Genomic DNA, 24508 nt, shown 5'->3' with positions numbered 1-24508 from the left:
GTTCTGACGCTTGTAGCCATAGCCAGGACTCAGCCTCAGCCTGGTAGGGCTCCCACGGGGCATAAAGTATTTCATATGATTAAATACAAAACTATCTATATAACATAAAATAATTACATCAGAGCAGAGGTCTTCAGCGTGTCACATGACCCCTTCATTTTCCTATGGGGCAGAGTTGTAATCATTAGGAGGGTGGGGTTCATAGCCAGACTGCCGGGTGTCAAATCAGGGCCCCACCGCTTGCTAGCTGGTGGACTTTGGGCACCAACCTTAATTCCCCCATCTGTTAAATAGCAACACCTACTTCATAGAGGATGAAATGAGATGCGTGTAAAATGTTTAGCACCTTGTCGGGCCCATGGCGACCATCAGTAAATGACCCAATGACTGGGAGGCACTCAGACAGGCAGCTTCTGTGTCTCTTTAATATCCCCCAGGCCTGTCCAACCCCCACCCACCTACCCACCCACTCCCACTCGCTGGCCTTGAAGAGAGGAGGCCCGGGTGCCCCCGCCCCCAGCCCAAGGACTAAGGCACCAGGTGGCTGCAGCAGGCTGGCCCAGACACAGAGACGCACAGACGGAGGACACACTACTGCACACAAGCGGGGCGGGGCACAGGGGGCAGGCGCAGGGATCAGGCCGCCGGGGGCTCCACGGGCTCTGGGCCCTCCTGGAGGCCGTGGGGGGCCCAGACAGCCCCCCTGCAGGGGACCAGTCGGGAGGAAGAGACGCGGGGTCCTCACTTGCCGCCTTTGCGGGACAGACACCGTGGAAGGCAAGAGAAAGTCTGCTTGACGCGCGCCAGCAGCGGCAGCGGCCGGTTGGCTTCGCGGGGCGCCCGCGGCACCAGGCGCTGCAGGGTTCCCTCGGAGGCCGAGGCCTGCGGCGCGGGGGAGGCGGCCGAGGTCGCGGAGCCCTGCCGGCAGCGCTTGCACAGCGGCAGCAGCGTGCGCACCTCCACCTCGTCGCGGAACGGGCTCTCTCCGAAGCGCTCCTCCAGCTGCCGGCGAAGCTGGGGAGGGATGTCGGGGGTCCGGGGTGGGTGCCAGACCACCGGACTGGTCCCCTGCACAAACCCCATAGCTTCCGTCCTTCTGAGCGCTTTCCACACCTGGCTAAGCCCCTCGCCTTCCCGAACATCCTCCCAGCCTCCCCTCGGAGTTTCCATCCCCCTCAACCCACTTTCCTTCTGACATTTCATCTCCTGGACCTGCTAAATGACCCCCCTGCCTGCACAGCGGGGACCACACTAACTTCTCCCCCTGCACAGCAAGCCCCCTCACACAGGGCCTCTGCCTTGCTTGCCTCTGCCCTCAAGTCTTGCAGCTAAGCCTCTGGGTGCCGGCCTGCCACCTGATGAGGCCTTCCTGCACCTGCTGCTTCTCTCTCCTCTCTGTATCGGACCCCCTGTTGCCAGAGAGGCCTCAGTTCCTGACATCTTCCTGTGCCATCTGCCCAGCGGGCATAAGAGAAGGGACTGCTTTGGCCTCATCAAGAGCGCGCATGTGTGCGTGTGTGTGCGCGCGCGCACATGTGCGTGTGTGTAGGAGACCAGCATTTCTCCCCAAAGGAGCAGAATGCTCAGATGCCTGCAGGTTCCAGGCGGTTAGAGCAGGCAGTTCTGGGACCTGATCAAATCGAAGTGTCCATAGTCTGGCCCAAAGGCATTCAAATTCTAAATTAAAAAGGGAAAGGAAACAGCTGGCTATCCAAGCAAATATATACCTAGGGGCTATATATTATTAGCTCAAGGGCCATACGTTTTGAGACCTCCCCCCAAAACCTTCTGCCAGGTCTGAAGCCCGGGCTAAATTCTTTCCCATAGGTGCTCAGCTCAAGCGGGAAAGAAGAGCCCCCCACTCCGCCCCAGCCCCTACCTTCCGGGAACTGCCCCAGCCAAACTCTTCAAGCTGCTGCCTGAAGCCTGGGTTGGGGTTGGCAATGGGCCGCGTGGACTTGATGGCTTCAAGCACTTCCCGCCAGCCTAGTCCCGTCACGGTCATCACATATGCTGTCACGATGGTGGTGCTTCGAGAGATGCCTGCAAAGCTGAAACACCCCCCCCCCAGCTTCAGGTAAGGTCCAGTCTCCTCTGTGTCCCCCCGCCGGCCACCTCTACCCACTGCGGTTCTCCCACCTTTGCCTCCTGAGCTCCAAACCGCAAGGCACCTGCCAGGACCTATCTTCCCACCTCCAGGCCTTTGCCTATTCTGTCCCCTCTGCCTGGAGGGTCCCCCAGGCGTTCCCCCACATCAAAGGCCTGAGTGAAAGATCACTTCATTCATTCAACAAACACTTCCTGTTCCTCTCTTATTGTTCAGATTCTGGGGATATAGTGGGGAGTCAAACAGAGATGCTCTCTGCCGTCCTGGTACTTATAGTATGGTAGGGGGAGACAGACGGGAGACAGGGAAACACTTTCAGGTGGTGATAATTACTTTGAAGATGAGTCCAGGGGCTAGGGGATGGGGAATAGGAAGAGGAATTAATCTAGTAGGGGGGAACAGGGAGAATGAGGGAAGGTGTCCCCCAGGACCTGACATCAGGCTGAGTCTTGGAAGAGGGGTAAGGATTAATAAAGAATGTTCTGGGCAGCCTGTGGGAAGGCCACGAGGGAGGAGCCCGGTGGATGTGAAGAACAGGGAGCTGGCCAGTGCACTGGGAGCAGGGGACGGAGGGGGCGGGGAGAGACCCGGCTGGACGGAGCTGTTTCTGTGGCTGGGCCTCCAGCGCAGGGCTGTGCTCAGTGAGAAGCTATGACGTGAATGGCATCAAATGGGCCAGGGGGCTCCTGGGAAGACTCTGGGGTCCTGTCTCCCAGCCTGGGGTCCTCCAACGCCCTGCGCTATATCGTCTCAAAGGCCAGGAGGGGCGGGAGCCAGAACGAGTGGAGGGCATTTGGCTACCTGCATGGCCTCACCTGTCCTTCCCAGTGGCCCATCCCGTCAGCATTCTTTACCCTATTTTACAGAAGGGGAACGTCAGTCCCAGAGAGAAACAGCTATGTGGCCACAGCCACACAGCGGGTAAAGGACACAGCCCCGACTTGAGTCCCCTGTCAGTCTCCACCAGATGAATGGTGGATTGTCAGCCACTGGGACAGCTGGCACGCGTTCCTCCTTCCCCATAGGATGAGTGTGTGCCCAGGAGCGAGGACTGCCACTTCCTTCCTTCCTTCTCACTTCCCTCTTGACTCACCAGTGCACAAGGCAGCTCCCCCCGTTGAGGCGGCAACAGTGGATGAAGTTGATACATTCTTTGAAGTGCTTTTTGCTAGAGAAGAAAGCAATAGGGTAGGGAACACTGGGGGAGGCATGTTTCCTAGGAGTTGCCCCCCTCCCCATTTATGGAATGGCAAGAGACAAAGATCCTGGGGGTCCTTGGGTCAGCTAGCACGTACAGTGAGTAGGGGGGCCAATTTTATGATAGGAGGTGGGGGTGTATGTGAAACAGTAATGGTGGTGCTTCATGTGGTAAGAGAGGCCAGTCATGACAGACCCCACTACAGAGGCAGGAGCCCCTCCCAGTGTATCCTGCGGACTCTGTTTTCACAGGGGGGGGGCATATCTTGACCATTAAAGAAACGGGTAGAAGACATAGGAGTCCCCCTCCACTGGGGTCTGCAATCAAGCATCTAGGGACAGTGGTGGTCAGCAAGACGGATGACAGCAAGGTTCCAGAGGGGCAGGAGTGTCCTGTCCGGGTCCCCCCCCCAGGCTGGAGACACTGCTGCTAACATGAACAGAAGAAGTCCCACATTCTGAGCCCCCACTACACTGCGGGCCCTGTCTGTCCTAGACCCCCGATCCACACCGTCTGATACTGGCAAGCCTCCTTGAGGCTGCTCGTGCCCCCGTTTTCCCTCTCAGAGAGGGAAAGCGATTTGTCCAAGGTCACACAGCAAGTAAACGGCAAAGCCTGGCTGGAACCCAGATGTCTTCCTTCCAAGGCCAGGAACCGGCTGAGCCTGACCTTTTCAAATCTGCTGGTGCAGCTGATCCTGTGAGACAGGGTGCTTTCTCCAATTCACAGCCGAAAAGACTCAGCTCTGGGAGGCTGACGGTCTTGGTCGGGGGCACGGGCAAAGGCGTGGGTGAGACAGAGTCAGATTTGGGGCTGGATGCATCTGTCTGTGCTGGGGTCCCAGGAGAGCTTGCCGGCCTGCCGTCCCTCAGACCGCCTCCAGCCACCCTCCCACGGCCACAGGAGGGGGCTGTCTGGCCCTGTCAGTCCATCCCCGGGGAACTTACATGGGAACCTCAGGGGTGTCAGCCACTGGGATGCGAAGGTAGGTTATGCCCTGAAAGTATAAAACACACAGAGCGGTGGGAGGGGGGCTTGCTTATACCCCCTTATCCAGCCTGGGCCTCCAAGCTCCTCCTGACCCCAGACCAGTTCCTGCCCCTCTCTGCACCATGGCTGTCCCCTGTGTTCAAAGAAGGCAGACGCCATCTCTGAGGGCTTTCCAGCTCTGATCATCTGTGATTCTAGAACCTTCTGAGAACTTGATAAAAAAAAGGATCCAAGGGCCTTTCGTTTAATAGCCAGGAAAGGACCACTTAAAGTGACTCCTCTCCAAATGAGGATTACAAATTATATAGTAAGAAGGGCAAAACAGATTTTATTTTCTTAAAACAAAAATTATGAAAATAAGTTACACTTCATAAATTTTGCTTTATAAACTCTGCACTAATTATTAAAATAATCAAGGAGAGAACTGTCCGTAGTTTTTCCAACAAACTTGCTCCAACATCCTTTACTTCACACAAGATCAAAAAGATGATTTTTTGCTCACATTCCAAGAACATCAATTTTCTCAAGGATGTCTCTTAATTGTTTGATACTCAAATGGCTCTTTTTCGGGGCCTGGCCCACCCACGGCCAGTGGCTAAGGGACCCCCGGCCAGATCATTTGTTAATGGCTTCCTGTGAGAGTCCAGCCTTCCTCTAACTCACTTCCCCCAAGGTCACTCAATCCTGCACCTTCTGCAAGGTTTGCAATTTCACTTGCAACACATTTGGCCTTATGTTTGCACGGCATAATCAAACCCTGACTGGTAAATTCACTGATGGATGGAGCGAGAGAGAGGCTTGTGAGGGGAGGGGAGGGGCCGTAGGAGCATGGGTTCATTTTGCAAGCAGTCATTTCATTAGTAAATATATTCATGACTTCACAACCTTCCCCATGCATACTCCAATGACTCCATCCTGCACTATAGAGCAAACTCAGACTCCACTGACCTGGAAATCTCTTCCTTGAATGGTACTGAGAATCACAGATTATTGGAGGTTGCCCTTTGGAATCATCAAATCAGACACATGGGGAAATTAAGGCCCAGAAAGGGGAAGGATCCTGGACAAGGTCACACAGCCAGTCTGTGATAGAACTTGGTCTGAATCTCAGGTCACCAAAGCCCTTTCCCACCCACAGTTCTTTCCCTTCAGTGGGTGACAGAGACTGTAACAGATGAAAAGGAAGGGACTCTGTTTATGGGATAAGAGTATGATTAATTTTGTATTGTATCAGCTATAATTTGTTAAGCACCTTTTATTTGGCTCTCAACAACTCAGGGTATAAAATTCCCTTGACAGTCCTGGCTGGATAGTTCAGTTGATTACAGCATTGTCTCAAAAGCATTAGAGGCTGCTGGTTCGATCCCTGGTCAGGACACATACAGGGACAGATCTGTCTCTGTCTCTGTCTCTGTCTCTCCCTCCCTTCCTCTCTCACTAAAATCAATAAATAAACTTTTTTTTTAAATTCCCTTTACAGATCAGGCAACTGAGGCTCAGAGAGGTGAAGTCTTATGTCCAAGGTTACAGAGAAAATTAGTGGTGAAGATGAACCTCCCAACTCTAGCACAGGTGGTCCGGATTCCCTGCTTTCCCCCTCTGGGTCAAATGCCCTCATCTTGTCCCCCCAGGACTCGATAACACCAGCACCAACGGTGACAGTAGGAGCCATGCTTGACGGTGTGCAAGGCACCTTCGCCATCCCACAGTCCCCTTGCCTCCTCACAACAACCCCTCGGGGGCAATAGGGCTGAGGGATCAGAGGCCCAGAGAGGCCAAGTCACAGCCCCAGGGCACACAGCAAGATAGAGAGCCCAGAATTATCCACTGGGGGTCACCTATTCAGCTGGAGCCTTTTTATGGTTCAGTGTGAGGCATCAGAGGCCAGATGGCCTGTGTTCAAATTCCAGCTCCTCAGCATCCTGGATTTGTGGCTTCAGGCTAATTACTTTACCTCTCTGCAGGATCCAATAGGGAAGCTAATGTAGAACAGGCCAGTTTTCGAGTGAATGAATTAGCCTGTGTCAGGGAGGCAGTATAGGACCTGGCACGTAGTAGGGACATGATAACGGGTGCTGTGTGTGTGTGTGTGTGTGTGGGGATCTGAAGTCCCCTTCCCCAATCTGTGCACAACCCTGGGATGGGGGTAAGAAGTACCTGTAGCAGAGGCTGGGGTGACTCATGAATGGAGATGATGTGTGTGATCTTATTCCGGCCCAGCTGATCCGGGTCTTTGGCATCTGAAAGAAACAGGAAGCTGGAGCCAATCTGGCAGGATGACTTATGTGTTCCTGACGGCCAAGCACAAGCGAGGCGAGACTCCCTGCCCAATTCTCCTCCTCACCCTACCCTCTCCGCCTTGGCGGACCCCTCTGCCAGCTCCTGGCTCCTTCGCCACTTCCTGCTCCTGGCAATGACAGGCCCTGCCACACCCTTTGGCTTCAGTCTTGTCTCTGGGGCACCCGCAAAAGACACCCGGCATCTCCCCCTACCCCCGCCTTCTCCATGCAAACACGTATTTCCATCGTGAACACCCTCCCCTGACATCTTTGACGCAAGTAATTCTACTTCTAGGAAATTGAAGTCTACAGAAAGGTTTGCTCACACAAAGGCCGTGTGTAGAGGACGATAGTTTCTGCAGTGCTGCTTACAACAGTAAGAACATCGGAAATAGTTACAAGTAGAAACAAACTAAATGTCCATCAAAAGAGAGCTGGATAAAAAATAGTATATTCATACTCTGAACACTATGCAGCCACTAAAAAGATCTTTATGGACTGATGTCCAAGAATGTCCACAATGTGTTATTAAACGGGAAATGCAGGCGACAGAATAACATGCAGAATAGGTTTCCATTTTTGTTTTCAGTGTCGTAGCTGTATCGACAGAGAGAAGAAAAATGACCCAGGGGTATGCCCCACACTGCTCTCAGTGGTCATCTCTAGGGGCTGGATCTCCAGTGTATAAAGGCTTTTTATAATCAGAGGAAATAACACCTGTCTCCTCTATCTCCATTTGTCCACATCCTCATTCAACACACTTTCTGAGTGCTTACTATGTGCAGCCTTGACTGGGCAGAGAGGTATGGGGTCAACTTCTGCCCTCCTGGGAATTCCGACCTTATTACCCAAATACTCAGAAAGCAATGCGACGTGAGCTGCAAAGGTAGCTCCAGGGAGGGAGGGGTGGAGGGTTTATGAGAGTGGAGCACAGAAGCCAGTGGGGGACAGGGTGGATGGGCAAGGCCCTGTCTCAGTTCACAGGACTCTTCCTCTCTGAAGCCTTCTCCGACTCTGCAGATGGAAATGACTTTTCTCACCTTGGGTCCCCCACACCCTGGACCAGCCTGTCTCTTAACAGAGGCCTGGGACAGGCAGAATGCCAGGGCATTGGGACAAAGTGGGGGTGTTGACCAATAAGGTTTCTGAGGTAGAGTCCAGCGAGGAGGAAGTTGTGGGGGGAAGGGTCCCCAGCTTCCCAGCTAGAAGCAACACCAAACAGACCTCGACCCAGAACCTCAGGGCCAGAGGAGCCTTCAGAGGCGGTGGGCCTTGTGCTAAGGGGGAGGCTGAGGCTCAGAGCAGGTGCCCACCCGCCCGGCGCCCAGCACTCTGAGCCCTTTGCCCTGGAGACACTCTCCCACCCACACACCCCTTAGTCCTCACCAGCTCTTTTCCCCTCCCAGCCTGGCATCATTTCCCTGCCCCCAGCTCCATTCCTGAGCGCCTCCAAGGCGAGTGGGCTAAAGCATGAACGATGGACCGGGGCCTGGGGCGGGCAGAGTGCCATGGCCTTGGGACAGAGTGGGAAGCGCTCACCAATGAAGTTTCCGAGGTAGAGTCCAGGAAGTACCTGCAGGACAGACAGGCGGAGTCAGCGGGTTAGGGGAGCTGGGCCTTCCACAGCTGGGAGGCCGCAGCCCTTCTCTACCCCCCACGAAGGGTGTCTGAACCTCAGGGCTAGGGAGCACTCTCCTGTCTCTGGTGGGCCTGGGTCTGTGAGAGGGGTTGGGAGCCACGACAGGGGGCACCAGGGAGGAAAGAAGAGGAAGGGGACAAAGACCTAGGGGGAGGGGATAGGAGGAGCAGGAGGAGAGGGCAGAGGAGAGGTAGGCTGCCTGGGGCGGGTGGTGGGGAGTTCTGAGGAGGAGGGGGCGGGAAGGCAGGAACAGGAGGCAGAGCCGGAAAGAATGGAGAAACAGCCCCAGACAGAGAGTCCACAGAGTCAGAGATACAGGAGACAGAGACAGAGAAAGGGATTCAGAGATAGTCTGGGAATGACAAGGAGCCTCAGAAACGCACAGCAAGAAATAGTCACAGAAACAGGCAGAGACAGACACACTGGGAGACAGAAACCAGAGAGAGAGAGGCAGAGTCAGAGAGAGACAGAGACACAGAGAGACGGAATTAGAGAGATACAGCCCCAGAGAGACACGCAGCGAGATATGATCTCAGAGTCGCAGGGAGCTGGAGAGGTAGACACACCGAGACTCAGCGAGAGCCAGAAGGTCAGATGCAGGCGGAGCAACCCAGTCCCAGGCTGGCGCCGCGGCGGGGGCTGGGGGCGGGCAGGTGCGGGCTGCGAGGTCCCCGCCCACCTACCTTGGTCATGCCATTCCCCATGATCCCTGGGGCGGGGGTCCGGGCGCACCCCTCGCTCGCAGCCCGGAAAGCGCTCGGGTCACAGCTGCCCTGGTGGCCCAGGCCCGGCGCGGGCAGCCTGGCTGGGAGCAGGGGGCCTGGCGTCCGCGGCCCCGCCCAGCCCTGCCCAGCCGCCGCCGCCGTCACCGCCCGCCGACCCCCGGCCAGGGAGGGACGTGATGGTAGAGCCGCCGCCGCCACCGCCGCCACCGCCGCAGGCTCCTCCTACCCCCTCGGTCATGTGGGGGCCCCCTCCCGCGGGTCGCAGCGGGGGGCTGGACAAAGCCCCAGTGTGCCGGGCCCGGGGCCCACGGGACAACGGCAGCTTGTTGGGGCCGCGTGGGGCCGATACCTCCGGAGGTGGGGGCGAGGGCGCTCCCCTCACCCTGGCACCGTCAGGCTCGGGCGGGTTGGGGAGGGCGGAAAGAGCCCCCGGCCAGGGCACAGAGACTCAGATCCCAGGTCCCGCTCTGCCTGGGCTTCCCTGAAGGCCCTGGGGCTGACCACCTGGCTCCTTTGGCTTGTTTTCTAGCAGAAACGTGATGGAGACTGGACTTCGATCGCTATGGGTCCTCTGTTCTTCAGATTTCGTCTGAGACGAGGAAAGTGGGTAATTCCTTCCTCTGTAGCCCCTGGTCCTGGCCCACTCCCCATGCAGGCACCCTACCAGCCAACCATCCTCCTTCCCCACTCACACAACCACTTGTCCTCATTTTTTAGTTAAACCGTTCAGTGGTCCATCCATCCATCCATCTATTCCTCCCGCCCTCCATCCCTCCCTTCTTCCCGTCTACTTTGACCTCTATGTGGATGGTACCTCATTCAAATTTCTTATTGATTTTAGAGACCAAGGAAAAGAGAGAGAGAAATATCAATTGGATGTTCCACTTATTTATGCATTCTTTGATTGATTCTTGGGTGTGCCCTGACCAAGATCGAACCCGCAACCTTGGCGTATCAGGATGATGCTCTAACCGACTGAGCTACTTGGCCAGGGTCAAGGACCCAGCTATTTAAAGAGTGGAGAGATTTCCAGCAGAGAGAACAGCATGGGCAAAGGCTCTGTGGTAGGTGGAACATTTGACCTTTGGAAAGAGCCAGTGGAACTGGAGGGGAGGAAGCAAAGGAAGGGGGTAAGAATGAGGCTGAGAGGAGAGAAGGGGTGGAGTGTGCCGGACCATGTATGGCCTTCAGTGGGGGGGGGGGGGGGCTAGGGTTGTTTTTGTTTTGTTTTGTTTTGTTTTTGGTATGATGGGAGGCCAATGGGGAAATTTAACTAGGGAAGTCCTATCATCTAATTTACATCTTAAATCCATCACTTTGGTTTCTATCTGGAGTGTAGATTAAAGAGCAAAGCAGGGAGGCCAGTGAGGTTACTGTGGCAGCCCAGGCAAGAGATTATGGTTTTCCTGCCTTGAAAATCACCACCTGTGCCACAGAGGTGAAAGCAGGATTATTCATCCATTCAACAAATGCTTATTAGACACCAGATGAAATATTGCACCAAAGATGTGCTGATGTCTGACTTGAATTTCCCATAATGCCCCACCCCATGGATGACATAAAGAAATGCTGATAAATATAGTCCCTCATCATGACCCAGGCCTTAGCAGCTCTGTGAACCCAGAAAGGCAATTGAATGCCCCTGGGTCTCTTTTCTCACCTATAAAGGGGAAATTATAACAGCCCTTTGAACTCCTATTTGGTTGTTGGGAAAATAATCCAATCACATTACAAAAGAACTCTCTAGCAGGTTACAAGACCTCAAGAAACCACACAAATAAACAAACAAAAAACAACCCAGATGTACTTATTAGATTGATCACATTTAACATATATGGACTGTTTATCCTTTGAAAGCATTAGTTTCTGCAAAGCCCAGTTTGCTATAAAGAAGTCATGAAGTGACTGCTTTATAAAACCAATAAGAGGCCCTGGCCGGTTGGCTCAGTGGTAGAGCATCGGCCTGGTGTGCAGGAGTCCTGGGTTCGATTCCCGGCCAGGGCACACAGGAGAAGCGCCCATCTGCTTCTCCACCCCTCCCCCTCTCCTTCCTCTCTGTCTCTATCTTCCCCTCCCTGGCCTGGGCGCTGAGGATGGCTCCATAGCCTCTGCCTCAGGCACTAGAATGGCCCTGGTTGCAACAGAGCAATGCCCCAGATGAGCAGAGCATCATCCCCTGGTGGGCATGCTGGGTGGATCCCGGTCCGGCACATGCAGGAATCTGTCTGACTGCCTCCCCGTTTCCAACTTCAGAAAAATAAAAAAAATAAAAACCCAAACAAACAAAAAACCAATAAGAAAAAAATACTACAATGCAGGTCTCTCCTTGTTTCCTTCTTAAAACCCTTCAATGGCTCATCGTAGTGTGCAAAATAATGGATTCCTAGGAAATAGTGCCTTGATGCCATTTACTGAGTCCCCCATCCTTTTCCCGTGATGCCCCCTTGATTGTACATCAAGTTAACACACACACACACATGCACACACACATACACACACACACACACACACACACAGTGTTTGTCTCTAGGATTCCCACTGTATTCCATTGATATTTGCTTCTCCTTGTGTTATATTGAGACGGATAGGCAGGGAAATGTCTCCTGTCTCAACACAAACACTTGGTTGTTTTGGTCTGACAAGAGCTTTCAAAATTCCTTTCTGGATTTGGGAAAATACTCTTTATGTTGCTATTGAGTCTTCCCATCCCTGTACATGGTATATCCCTCCCTTTATTCAGGACTTGTTTAATGTCCTTAAAATGTTATGTAATTTTCTTTATGAGTCTATAAATCCCACAAGGGCAGATGCTTTTTGATTTTTATTCACTGCTGGATCCTCAGAGTTAAGAATGGGACATTGCATAAAGTGATATTTAATAAGAATTTGTTGTTTAATGAAATGTTACATACATTTTGTTAGACATATTCCTAGATAACATTCTTGTTGCTATAAAACAATAACAAAATTAAAAAAAAATAATTCTAATCATCTATGATTAGCATACAGATCCCGGGCTAGTGGGGAAGTGAGGAAGGGGAGGGACAGAACATACAGAGTGCAAGGACCAATAAGTTGCCACTTGAGATTACATGCAGGAGAGAGACAAGATCGGATTTGTGTTTCAAAGAGCTCGTGGGCTGCAGTGCAAAGAACAAACTGGAATGTGAGGGCAAGAGACGTCCCTAGGACACTGGTCAGGTCGGTGGCCACTGCAGGTGTTGAGGTGAGTTCTGGCACAGAGTTGGTGCTCAAGTATACAAAGAGTGACTGGGAGAAGGCGGAAGTCACTGGCGTTACCAACTGAAAACTGACCAGGTGACTTCGTGAGGGCCAGAGGAAGGAGATCTAGAACCATCGCATTAACCAAAAGCTGACAACTTTTCAGACTTAGCGATCTTAGGTCAGGCGAAGCTAAGCTGGAAGAGGCGCCGGGCAGTGAATGCCTGAGCGCAGCCCCGGGGCCGGGTACCCCAGAGTCGCGGGGCCGTGGAGCAGGGAGTTAAAAAGCGTTGAGCGAGTAGAAGCGGCCGGCCTGCCTGGCTGTGCTCCCTGCGCGGAAGGCGTGCTCTCGGCTCAGCCAATCAGAGCGGCGGATCCGGGCGCCTTGGTAACGGGACGCGCAGGCTCGCGCCAGGCCAGGTGGCGGTTTGGATCCGGCCCTGGGGGATCGCGTCATGTCGCGACCGAAGGTAGGCGTGCTTCCAGCTGCTTCCATCAGCCTTATAGAGAGGGAGGGGAGCGGCGGAGGGATTCAGAATTTGGGATGCTCGCGGAGGAGCTCGGATAGAGTCGAAAAAATTATAAACGCAGAGAGAAGACAGCGAGTGCCAGGAGGCCGCGCGCCGCCGGAGCGTCTGCTCCAGGCCGCTGAACCCGACTTGGCGGGAAATAAAACGCTAGGATTCTGAACTGGACTCAGCGACTTCTGTGACTTTCAGCTCCGAATTTCGGATTTCCTGATTTGGAAAAGCTCTTAGAGATATTTTCATCCTCACTCCCGCTTGTCTACCCATCCATCCATCTAAAAAAAAACACTAGTTCTTTTCCAAGCGAAGCCCAGTGCTGGCCGATGAGGACACAAGTGAATCAGGGCGAAGTCCTGACCTCTAGGAGTGCAGGAGCCAGCCATCGTTCCCATTTTAAGAGTGCACAAAGTGAGACCTGAAGAAGGGAAATGAGTTAGTTACTCTAGCATCCAGCTCGCCCCATCCCAACCTGCTTCTTATCCCTTGTCCCACCTCTCACAAATGGATCTTATCGATCATTCAAGGTTGGAGTAGAACAGGGGTCCCCAAACTTTTTACACAGGGGGCCAGTTCACTGTCCCTCAGACCATTGGAGGGCCGGACTATAAAAAAAACTATGAACAAATCCCTATGCACACTGCACATATCTTATTTTAAAGTAAAAAAACAAAACAGGAACAAATATAACATTTAAAATAAAGAACAAGTAAATTTAAATCAACAAACTGACCAGTATTTCAATGGGAACTATGCTCCTCTCACTGACCACCAATGAAAGAGGTGCCCCTTCCGGAAGAGCGGTGGGGGCCGGATAAATGGCCTCAGGGGGCTGCATGCAGCCCACGGGCCGTAGTTTGGGGACACCTGGAGTAGAAGGTCTTCTCACAGAGACTGCTGAGCTCAGCTCTCAAAATTAGGGCTCAGGGTTGGACCTTTGGAGCATTGAAAACTAGGTATTCACTCTACTGGTCATGCCTGTGGAGCAAGTCTACAGTGAGGTAGGCCTTGGATACTTGGGAATTTATTCCAAGGACCAAGTTCCTGGACACATGGTGACCAGTGAGAACTTGGCCAGCCTGGACTTTACTGACTCAGGACCTGGACAGTGAGTGCTGAGTCTGATGGTCTGACCATATTAGTATGTGCAGTAAGTTGAGTTGGGAAAGCAAGGTGAATATGCCAAACTAGTTTCATCACTTTCTCTTTCTCATTGCAGAATCAAAATCACAAGGGCTATGGATTGTCAAAGGCAAAAGAACGGTGAGTGGTCCCATCCAACCTAATAAACAGAAATTCATTCCTCCCTCCCTCCCTCTCTTACTTCCTTTCTTCTTCTTTCCTTCCTTCCTTCTTCCCCTTCATCCATCTGGCTTCCTCCTTATTAACTTTAATAATCATAGTGATGATGGTAATAGTATTAGTAATAATAATAATAATAAACAATTATTGAGCATTTACCATGTGGCAGGCCATGGGCTAGTCACTTTACCTGTATTATCTCATTGAATCCTTACCACAAACCTTTCAAGTAAATGCTAGTATCGTGTCCATGTTACAAATGGGGAAACTGAAGCTCAGAGAGGCTGTGTAACTTGCTCAAGAGCATAGGATTAATTAGTGGCAGAGTTTGCTGGACTCCAGAGCCCATGTTGTATCTAACTAGGCTCTCCCGCCTTTGTCAACAACCATGTGAAGTTGACTTGATAACTTAAATATCAACTCCACCCTGATGCTCTGCTCCACTCTGGATCGATAGCCAGGGTGCGGAACTTAGCACCTTTGTGGACTTCCTAAAGAGAATCCATTTGTACAAAGCAGGAATGGGCAATGTAGACTTTGCTGAAGATGTTTGTGGGGACTTAGAAGAGGTAATTTACCATGTGTACGCACCATGGCAGACATTTTAGATATGTCTGTTCTTTGTTTCATTAGCCATTTCTGTTCTCCCTCAAGGCCTCCCTGGCTGTATCACCACTGTGTGGTCTTCTCTCGTGCAGTGCCCATCTTTGCCTTCTTTTTCTCCGTACTGACCGTATCCCATCAATTTCAAATCTCACTCTCTCATGCCGAGCAATTCGGCTATTCAGCTCCGTTCCGGATCCTGGCCCTACATCCATTCACCCACTCCTACCCCCCAAAACAAAGAGCGCTTCAGTTAACAGGTCCCACCCATATGTTTTATTAGGGCAGATATCAGTTAGAAATGTGTGTAGTTACAAGTAACAAGAAAGCTGACTAGTAGCAGCTTTCAAGAATTGTATAGCTTGCTTTCACATAACTAAGAACCTGGAGGGTTGGTGCAGTGGTTCAACAGTGTCAGAGCTCGTGTGTCTGTGATGGTCTGAACCTTTTCCTTATGTACGTCAAGGGGTGGCTGCAGCGCCAGCCTCTGTCATGATCACATCCCAGAACAAGCAAACAGTATTTCCCAGGAACCCACACTCCTTGGCAGTCTTATGTGTTTAACTTATTGACCAGAACTGTGTGGCATGGACACTCCTAGCTGCATGAGTTGCAAGGAATACATGTTACCTATGTGGTGTTACACTGTGATTATTATACACCCTGCTTTTTTCACACAGGATCATATTTTCAGGGTTTATCATGTTTGTTCATAAGGTTGGATACATTTTACTCCATACCTGTGTTCCATTGTATACCACAAGTTATCTGTCTTCCTTTTGAAAGGCATTTAGCTTGTGTCTTGGTATTGGTTTCCTCCAGAAGCCAACCCTGACGCCAGGATGTAAGAACAAGCCGTTTGTTTGGAAGGTGATTCCAGTAAGCACTGGCAGGGAAGTGGGGAAGTGAGACAGCCAAAGGAAGGAAAGCAATGAGAGGTGCATTATTGACAGGTTATTGCTGTGGGCAAGGGGGGGTTAATCCCACCGGGATTCCTCGGAGATAACAGAGAACACACCGCAGACTTACCCTAACGAGTGATGAGAGGACTGGAGGACTTATCTATCACCTGCAGTTGTCATTGGTTATATGATGTTGGGGGAGTGCAGTTTTCTCCCTGGTACTTCAGATCTGCTCCAAGCACTAGCCGAGCACACTCTGAGGGCCAGGAAAAGCCCCTGGGCGAAGATCTGCAGGTGCTGGCAGTGGAAAGCCCTCTGATTGGCATGCACGGGTATAGTGAATGCCCAAGGGAGAAGGGCAGACCACCAACACTGTATGCTGCAGATTAGTTCCATACAACATAGAAACAATTACAAATGAGCATCCTTACATGTACATTGCCTGGTGCATATGTAGAGTACCGAGGGTACAGAGCTCGGATGGAGTTGCCGAGTGCAGAGTAAGTTCATATTTCGCTGTACTAAAGACTGCCTTGGGAGGAATTTCCATGTTAGCACATTGTTGTCAAAACTTGGATTTTGAGATTTTTGCCAGTCTGATGTGTAGAAGATAGTATCTGATGATTTTAATATGCCAAATTGGTCTTCAAGTGTTATCCAATTTTTTTATTTTTTATTTTTTTTATTTTTCTGAAGTTGGAAATGGGGAAGCAGTCATACAGACTCCCGCATGCGCCCGACCGGGATCCACCCAGCATGCCCACCAGGGGGCGATGCTCCGCCCATCTTGGGGCGTCTCTCTGTTGCAACCAGAGCCATTCTAGCGCCTGAGGCAGAGGCCACAGAGCCATCCTCAGTGCCCGGGCCAACTTTGCTCCAGTGGAGCCTTGGCTGCGGGAGGGGAAGAGAGAGACAGAGAGGAAGGAGAGGGGGAGGGGTGGAGAAGCAGATGGGCGCTTCTCCTGTGTGCCCTGGTCGGAATCGAACCCAGGACTCCTGCACGCCAGGCTGACGCTCTACCACTCAGCCAACCGGCCAGGGCCCCAAGTGTTATCCAATTTTTGTTTCCATCATTATTGCAGAATAATGATCATTTCTCTACATTCCCGTGAACACTTGGTATTTGTCTGATTTTTTTTTTTTTTTTTTTGTATTTTTCTGAAGCTGGAAACGGGGAGGCAGTCAGACTCCCGCATGCGCCCGACCGGGATCCACCCAGCACGCCCACCAGGGGGCGATGCTCTGCCCATCTGGGGTGTCGCTCTGCCGCGACCAGAGCCACTCTAGCGCCTGGGGCAGAGGCCACGGAGCCATCCCCAGCACCCGGGCCATCCTTTGCTCCAACGGAGCCTCAGCTGCGGGAGGGGAAGAGAGAGACAGAGAGGAAGGAGAGGGGGAGGGGTGGAGAAGCAGATGGGCGCTTCTCCTGTGTGCCCTGGCCGGGAATCGAACCCGGGACTTCTGCACGCCAGGCCGACGCTCTACCACTGAGCCAACCGGCCAGGGCCTTGTCTGATTTTTAACTGTTTTGTTTTTACACCTGGAATCTATGAGGCAAAACAAACAAACAAAACCCATACAGAAAATTTACCACCCTGCTGTCCCAGGGTCCCTAGCTGGTCTGCCTTCTTCTGTCCATCTTTAAATGTCTTCTTTTGTTTGTTTTATATATAATGTTCTGGGGTTTTTGTAGGAGGAATAGAAAAAGTACATCTGTTCCATCTTCCCAGATAAATGCCAGAAAAGAGGATTTGCAAATACTTATTAAATATAAGGATTAGGCTTGCTACCCAGAAAGTAACCAGACCATGCCTGGCACACAGCAGGCAATGAACAAAATGATTGTGATTATTTTTCAAAAATTCAAAGATTCTATAACTCTTAATTTAATTATTTTAAGTGTTGCATGGTCTATTCTAAATTCTGAAATTTAATTATTCTACTTTTTTGGCATTTACAAGTATGCAGCTTGACCTTTCTCCCTTCCCCTTTTTGTCCCACCCTGGACCATCCTAGCAAAATAGCTTCTTCTCAGCAAGCATTTTGTTGCCTTGACTTTCAGAGAGCAGAGAGCATCAATCCGGTTCAAGGCCACTCCAGTGAACACCCTCATGGATGTTCTTCGCCAAAGAGCAGGATGGGTGGAAGTAAAGGAGTAAGATCCCCCCACCCCCACCCTCATCCCTCCATCCCTTTGTCTCACAGGTCCTCGTCGCCCTTTTTTTTCTCCCCATCCCCTGGGTGGATACTGGGACTTGTCTTAATTTGGCTATGACAGGGGCTAACACTTACTTAGCACTCACAATGTGTCAGTCACATGATTGATGCCATCTCTGTCTTTTTAAGCCCTGTACAAATCCAGCAAGATCTGATTATGTTCAGAGGTGTTAAGCAGATTGCTTAAGACCAGGGGTCCCTAAACTACAGCCCGCGGGCCGCATGCGGCCCCAAGGCCATTTATCCGGCCCCTGCTGCACTTCAGGAAGGCGCACCTCTTTCATTGGTGGTCAGTGAGAGGAGCATAGTTCCCATTGAAATACTGGTCAGTTTGTTGATTTAAATTTACTTGTTCTTTATTTTAAATATTGTATTTGTTCCCGTTTTGTTTTTTTACTTTAAAATAAGATATGTGCAGTGTGCATAGGGATTTGTTCATAGTTTTTTTTATAGTCCGGCCCTCCCACGGTCTGAGGGACAGTGAGCTGGCCCCCTGTGTAAAAAGTTTGGGGACCCCTGGCTTAAGGTCACACAGCACATAAATGGGATTCAAACCCAGTTCAGTTATTCCACAGCCATGCAGAGTCCCAGGCTCATCTCTGCCTGTCCTAACAGGGTCCCAAGGCCCTCTGTAAAAACAAGGAGGGCAGCCGTCACAGACCCGTGATGGCTTGAATCTGGGCCAGGTCCAGGGTTGCTCTTCTCTGGCCACTTACTACTTCTGTGACCTTGAACAAATTACTTGACCCCTAAGCCTACATTTCTTCTGTGCTGAACCCTGAGGATACTGAGATGAATAAGCTTACAGTGCCTGATACATAGTAGGTGCCAATATGAGTTACTAGAGTTAAGGTTTGGGTGCATGTGACAGAGACCCAAAGTAAACGAGGCCACTAGGAGTTGACTGTGTCTCCCTTTGAAGTCCAGAAGTAGGATGTTCAGAGATGGTATGGAAATGTAGGACCCATATGCTCCTGTCTTTCCACTCTGCTGCCCCTTGAGTGAGGCCCTGGTCCTCCATGGTCGGAGGTGGAGCTCCAGCCTTGCGTCCACATCCCAAGGGCAAATAGTTAGGGAGGAGGTGAGAAATGGCATGCCCTGCCCTTGAAGGACACAGCCTGGAAGCCCCATTTCAGTGGCCAGAACTTAGCCATTTGGCCACACCTAGCAGCAAGGGAATCTGGAAAATGTAGATGGATCTATGTTGGGATTTGCCCAGGTTAAACTGTTGGGATTTCTACCACTACAGAAAAAAAAGGAAGATGGATACGAGGGGTGTGGGCGACCAGCTGCCCTGCCATGGTGCTTAATAAATATTTGTTGCCTAACAATAGCAAAGCCTGGTAGACACTCTTTAGCATTCTACACGCACAACCTCTGAATTATCCAGCAAACCTTCTGGGTAGGTGCTGTTGTTCTCCCCATTTTACTGATGACAAAACTGGACATAAAAGTTAGCAATGTCATGTTTGAGGTCACTCTGCTTATCAGGGCTTGCCCTGGGATTTGTACCTAGTCTGTCTGCGGAGTCCCAGGCTCATTTCTGCCCTGCTCTGCAGCCTTTCAGTGAATAAGGAACAAACGATCCCGTGGACGAATCCATGGTTCCCACTGCCTGGTGTGATGGAGGATGAGGGAGGGGTTGGAGGATGCATTAAAGGAGGGAGAGGTGACTGACAGTGGGGGTGGTGTCTAGGAAGGGGCTCTCTCCTGACTTGCTGTGTGACCTCAGCCTGCCCCCTGCCCCTCCTTAGCCTTGCTCCATGGTCAGGTGGAAGAGGCTCTGAGCGTTTGTCTGATGCTGATGATGTGGGAGTCCATGAAGCAGCTTGCATCGTGACTGATTCCAAATTGCCTCAAGGGTCCTCAAATCAGGAAGGGCCAGCGGCCAGGGCCATTGTGCTAGACGTGGCTCTATGATTGTGAGGCCCACACACCCTCTCGGACATAGCCTGGGGCCTGGTATCTCCAGAGAGAATGAGGTCTCAGTTCAGACCATCAGCCGGTCAGGTCTGAGTTTGGCACCGATGTGGCCAGAGCTGTCCCTTCCCTTGCTTCCCACCAAGAATGCCGACGTGGCACTTGGACCTGCAGTGACCATCCTGTGGCTCTGAGTGGCGAGCAGGAGGACAACACGTAGGATGGCGGATGGGAAGGTAGAAGGAGCCTGAATCCTGCCGTCCTCGTTGGGCAGCTTACTGTCTTCCCGGGGGACTTAAGAGCTCCTGACTGTGATGATCATGAAGATGGGGTCTAAATGCACCAACTTGCAGAATTGGAAAGGAATACCAAACCTGCACCGTGGTCGACAAGGCCCGGCTTGGCTGGGCCCCACCCCTCTCAGCATCATCCCTGGCCTCTCTCCCTCCACCCTGGCCTTTCTTCACGTCCCTGAAGGTGCCCTTTCCAACCTCAGGGCCTGACCTCCTGCCCTTCCCTCTCCCAGGACCCTTTCCCCCCTGCTCTTGACCTGGCTGCTCCTCTGCCCTTCAGCCCTCAGTCAAAATATCTCCTGCACACGGTGGCCTCCGCCCAGCACAGGTCCCTCAGCTACCCTGCCTCGTAGCCGCCTGCTGGATTACTCACGGCACATTTCATAATGCCTCCTTACAGAGTTATTTATTTGTTTCCCTCTTTATTGTTAATCTTCACTGTGGTATAATATGCACCACCTGGCCAGTTTTGGTTCCTCCTGTATTCTTGCATTATTTATTTCTTCATCTATTATTTATTCATTCATCCATTATTGATTCATTCATCCCAAACAAAAAGTTGGTACAAAAGCAAGAGCTGTGAAAGGAAATAGTCAGCAGTCACTCTAACCACAGAGCTTGGACCTGGAAGCCTAATGGCCTGAATTCAGATCCTGCTCTGCAACTTAATAGCTGTATGAACTTGGGTGAGTTCTTTCACATATCTGTGCCTCAGTTCCCTCATCTGTAAAATGGGCTTAGTAATAGAACCTAACACTTAGGATTGCTATGAGGGTCAATGAGTTCATGTTTGTAAAGTACTTAGAACAGTGTCTGGCACATGGTAAGCAATAAGTATTAGCTATTAGAAAGTTTAAAAACATGCCAAACAGTGTCTTGTGCTGTAGATGGACACACACATATATACATAGTAAAGCTGTAAAAACACTCATAGAATGATACGTAGCAAATTCAGGCTAATGGCTTCCTTTGGGACAGGAGAGAAGATAGAATCAGGCAGGAGTAGGGCCTGACCTGTGGTGGTGCAGTGGATAAAGCGTCGACCTGGAACGCTGAGGTCGCTGGTTCAAAACCCTGGGCTTGCCTGGTCAAAGCACATATGGGAGTTGATGCTTCCTGCTCCTCCCCCTCCTTCTCTCTTCTCTCTCTCCTCTAAAATGAATAAGTAAAAAAAATTTTTTTTAAATATTAAAAAAAGAATCAGAAGTATACATGATTCAGTTATATCTAATTTTTTAGATAGGGGCTTCATTTTATATCTAATTTTTTACTTAAAAGTTAGAAGCAATCATGGTGACATTCCACATATTTTTCAAGCACCTCCGCCCCAGCTCTGGTATCAGATTTCGTGGATTTGTCTGGTTTCTGTCCCTCTCCCTGCCATGGCGGTGAAGAATGAGGTTGGGATTTGGAGTCAGGTGGGCCTGGGTGCGGGTCCCATGCTACAGTGTCCTGGGTGAGCAAGCCCCTCCTTGCGCTCCGGCCCCAGGTATGATCCTCGGCACTCCAGGGCTGCTGCTCTGAGGATTAATAAGAAGGAGGCCTTTGGAACTGGGAAGGGCTTTCAATGCTACCTAATTCCAGTGCTTGGTCAAGTGGGCTGGAGGAGGGGAGGGCGGTAGCTCCATGATGCTTCTAAGACGCAGTCAGGTAACATGGTCAGGTGAGGTTGGCTGGTGTGGGCGGCCACTCTCAGTCCGGCCAGTAGGCACCATGAGCTATCTGGGCTCCCTGGAAGCCACCAGCCTAGATTTTTGTAGGAATGTTTCTGTCATTTTCATTCTAATCTAACAAAGCAGGCTGTGGTCAGCAGCGGCCCGTGGCTACCTCCCGAGACTCCTAGGAGACCCACTGCCGCTCACCCCTCAGCTCTGCCTCCCTGGGCCCCAGACCCCCGCAGTGCAGAGGTCCTCCGTCCCACGTGTGTCCCGCCCTGCCCCCACAGTGAAGAGGAGTGGGATTTCTACTGGTGTGAGATCAGCTGGCTCCGCGAGAACTTTGACCACACCTACATGGATGAACACACGCGCATCAGTCACTTCCGAAACCACTACGAGGTGAGCTGAGGGGCCTGGGTCCTCCAGCCCTTGTCACTGGTCACTGCCTGTGACAACAGCAGGAGCCAGTGCGAGGGGCGTGGCAGGCAGGGACCTGTGCACCAGGTGTGTGATGAGCTGACCAGTGAGAGGGAGGAAGGGTCTAAGACCTGAGGGGCTGGCAGGCTTGGGGCGGGGCTTGAGGCCACAGGCTGGTGGCGTTTGAGCACGGGATGTGCGGGTCGGGGTGGCTTGGGGGTACAGGGGCCAAAGCAGCAGGACACTTGAGCACTTGTGGTGATCTCAGGGTAGAGACGAGTTGAGCAGTTTGGAGTGTGGAGACAGGAGGCAGGTCCAGGAGGAACCGGACCCAGAGACGGGACTGGAGGAGCCAGTGATGGGAAGTTGTCAAAGGTTAGTGCAGCGTAGCGGTCAGAAACGTGAACTTCAGAGTCAGACAGAGGGGTCAAAGCCTGGCTGTGCCTGCCTCCCGCTAGCTGGATGGCTCTGGGCAGCTGACTTAACCCTTCTGAGCCTCAGTTTCCTCTCCTGTGAAGTGGGGATAATTACGGAACAGCAGGCTAATGTTCCTCCTAGTCAAAGTTACTCTTTCTCCTAGTCAAAGTTACTCTTACTGTTACTGTTACCTTGTGGGCCAGAGACCGGGGGCGTGGGGCAGCTGGGAAGAGCGGGGTGGGGGCGGGGGCCGAGTGCTGACGCCCCGCCCGTCCTGCTGCCCAGCTGACCCGCAAGAACTACATGGTGAAGAACCTGAAGCGGCTCCGGAAGCAGCTGGAGCGCGAGGCGGGCAAGCTGGAGGCGGCCAAGTGCGACTTCTTCCCCAAAACCTTCGAGATGCCCGGCGAGTACCACCTGTTCGTGGAGGAGTTTCGCAAAAACCCGGGCATCACCTGGATCATGAAGCCTGTGAGTGCCCAGTGCCAAGCACCGGAGGAGGGGGCAGGGCGCATCCCAGGCACCGAAGCTGGGAGCCTTCGGGTGCATCTCAGGACAGGACCGGGCCAGGGGGTTCGCCTTGGATGCATCGTCTGCCTTCCCTGAGGGGCCCACACCATCTCCTCTCGGCAGCCTGTGGACCCAGCGGCTGTGAGCACTGGTACTCAGCAGGTGCTCACTAACGGTTCAGTCGATGAACTAGTGACCCTCGGGGCCCCAGGGCAGGGCATCGGGCCTTGCCGGGCTCAGCTCCCTGCCTCTCTCCCTGCCATCAGGGGAGGCCGTGCTCAACCTACACGGCCCCGAAGCGGTCTCTGGGTCCTTGGTCCCTGGGAGGCAGTCCCACCAGCCCCGTTATAAAGACTAGGAGCCCAAGACCTAGTTATTCAAGCCTTCCACACATACTTCTGAATGAAGACTGGGCCAGGGGTTCCCAGGCCTCCTGATCCTCTCCCCGGAGGGCTGGCTTCCCTGCCTGGCGACAGAGTGAGGGGGTGACACAGTGAGGGGGCTCGGATCTGGGTGGGAGGGCTTGGACTGTAGCCCACCTGCAGCTCTGGCTCCCAGCAGGCATTGTCGTCTCAGACAGATGATAATGTGTGCTAATTGGGAGCGAGCCACGTGTATTATGTTGATTCCTTTCCCAGCCCACAGCCTTTAGGGCTGTAATTAAGAGGAGGAATCTTGGCTTCTGCATGTTTGTGTGCACGTGTGCGCGCCTGTCTCTCCTGAGTGGCCAAGTGGCCGAGGCACCCTGCCTCGGGTGTAGGGCGCGGGGACTGTGCTTCTAGTCCGACTAGGCTGGGTTCTAACTGTATCTGTCACTGATGTGCCATGTGACCCCAAGCGCCACTCAACCCCTCTGAGGCCATTTCCTTGTCTGTAAAATGGAGCTAATGAGCAAGCCGTTGCTGCCAGTCCCTGGACCACACTTGGCACCGTGAGTCAGTGCAGGAGTTCTTCTCAGGCTTGAGAGTGCATCAGAATTTTCTGGAGCACTTACAAAAGCACCCCACTCCCACGGTGTCTGATCCCGCCGCCCTGCTGTGGGGCCAAGTTAGGCTGTTACTCTCGGGGAATGTAGGAACAAACCCTGTGTATGGAATTTAAAAGCCCAGTGTAGAGTTAAAGTGTACACATCCAAACTTCATTTCCATCTAAGCCGCCTTTCCTCCCAGCCCTCTGGCTTGGCGGGGAGGTGGGCCAGGCCTGATGGTGGGGAGCTCGCTGGCTCCTGCCGCCTCCCTGGTGTGGTCGGGCAGGTGCCTGGCTGTGAGGTCTGGGCTGTCAGGCCCCCACCTGTCGGTCTCTCTGTGCCCGCAGAGCAGGGTAATCCTTTACTCAGGTGTGAGTCTGGGCGGCCTGGGTTCTCAGCTTTGGGGGCCTCGTTCCAAACTGCAGGACAGGAAGAACCACTTTTTTATATTGTTTTATGAGTTTACCCCAACCTTAACTTCTCACACCTTCTCACTGATATTTCCTAGGAGCTCTGATGCTTTGGGCAGCAAATAACAGAGAAACCAACTGCCAGGAGCTTGAATAAGGGCAGGGGTTCTGAACTGTCCCCATGCCTCTGGTCTGTAGCATCTGGTGC

General features: G+C 52.3%; 2 protein-coding genes across 8 annotated transcripts in view; one reads left to right on the top strand and one right to left on the bottom strand.

Moving 5' to 3' along the window:
• Positions 1 to 475: 475 nt before the first annotated feature.
• DUSP15 (dual specificity phosphatase 15) lies at positions 476 to 9129 on the bottom strand. Its single transcript, XM_066384135.1, has 7 exons — positions 8897 to 9129; positions 8114 to 8147; positions 6453 to 6535; positions 4253 to 4302; positions 3201 to 3275; positions 1880 to 2051; positions 476 to 1014 (listed from the first exon to the last, which is right to left on the bottom strand). Exons 1-7 carry the CDS (start codon positions 8915 to 8917, stop codon positions 742 to 744), a joined length of 708 nt encoding a protein of 235 aa, XP_066240232.1. The 5' UTR covers positions 8918 to 9129; the 3' UTR covers positions 476 to 741.
• A 224-nt stretch (positions 9130 to 9353) lies between these two features.
• Positions 9354 to 24508, top strand: part of TTLL9 (tubulin tyrosine ligase like 9) — a 32125-nt gene continuing 16970 nt past the window's right edge. The window contains exons 1-6 of one of the 7 annotated variants that reach the window (XM_066384122.1): positions 9354 to 9541; positions 9780 to 10002; positions 13904 to 13947; positions 17554 to 17646; positions 21867 to 21978; positions 22699 to 22888. In XM_066384122.1, the coding sequence (XP_066240219.1) occupies positions 9985 to 10002; positions 13904 to 13947; positions 17554 to 17646; positions 21867 to 21978; positions 22699 to 22888 (457 nt within the window). In that variant the 5' untranslated portion in view covers positions 9354 to 9541; positions 9780 to 9984. Of the gene's footprint in view, positions 9542 to 9779; positions 10003 to 12575; positions 12631 to 13903; positions 13948 to 17553; positions 17647 to 21866; positions 21979 to 22698; positions 22889 to 24508 lie in introns of those variants that run through there. The other 6 variants (XM_066384121.1, XM_066384125.1, XM_066384126.1 and 3 more) reach the window with 6 other exon arrangements.

The sequence above is a fragment of the Saccopteryx leptura genome, chromosome 5 (genome assembly GCF_036850995.1).
Source record: "Saccopteryx leptura isolate mSacLep1 chromosome 5, mSacLep1_pri_phased_curated, whole genome shotgun sequence".
Classification (NCBI taxonomy): domain Eukaryota; kingdom Metazoa; phylum Chordata; class Mammalia; order Chiroptera; family Emballonuridae; genus Saccopteryx; species Saccopteryx leptura.
The sequence above is the reverse complement of the archived record's forward strand: the minus strand, read 5'-3'. Positions and strand labels throughout refer to the sequence as shown.

Bases quoted from the DNA above. Each gene is read 5' to 3' on its own strand.
- DUSP15 (XM_066384135.1), bottom strand. From the start codon at position 8,917: ATGGGGAATGGCATGACCAAG. The intron at 2,052-3,200 runs GTGAGTCAAGAG...GGGGTGTTTCAG, and splicing joins GGGAGCTGCCTTGTGCACTG to CTTTGCAGGCATCTCTCGAA. The intron at 1,015-1,879 runs GTAGGGGCTGGG...ATCCCTCCCCAG, and splicing joins GCTGGGGCAGTTCCCGGAAG to CTTCGCCGGCAGCTGGAGGA.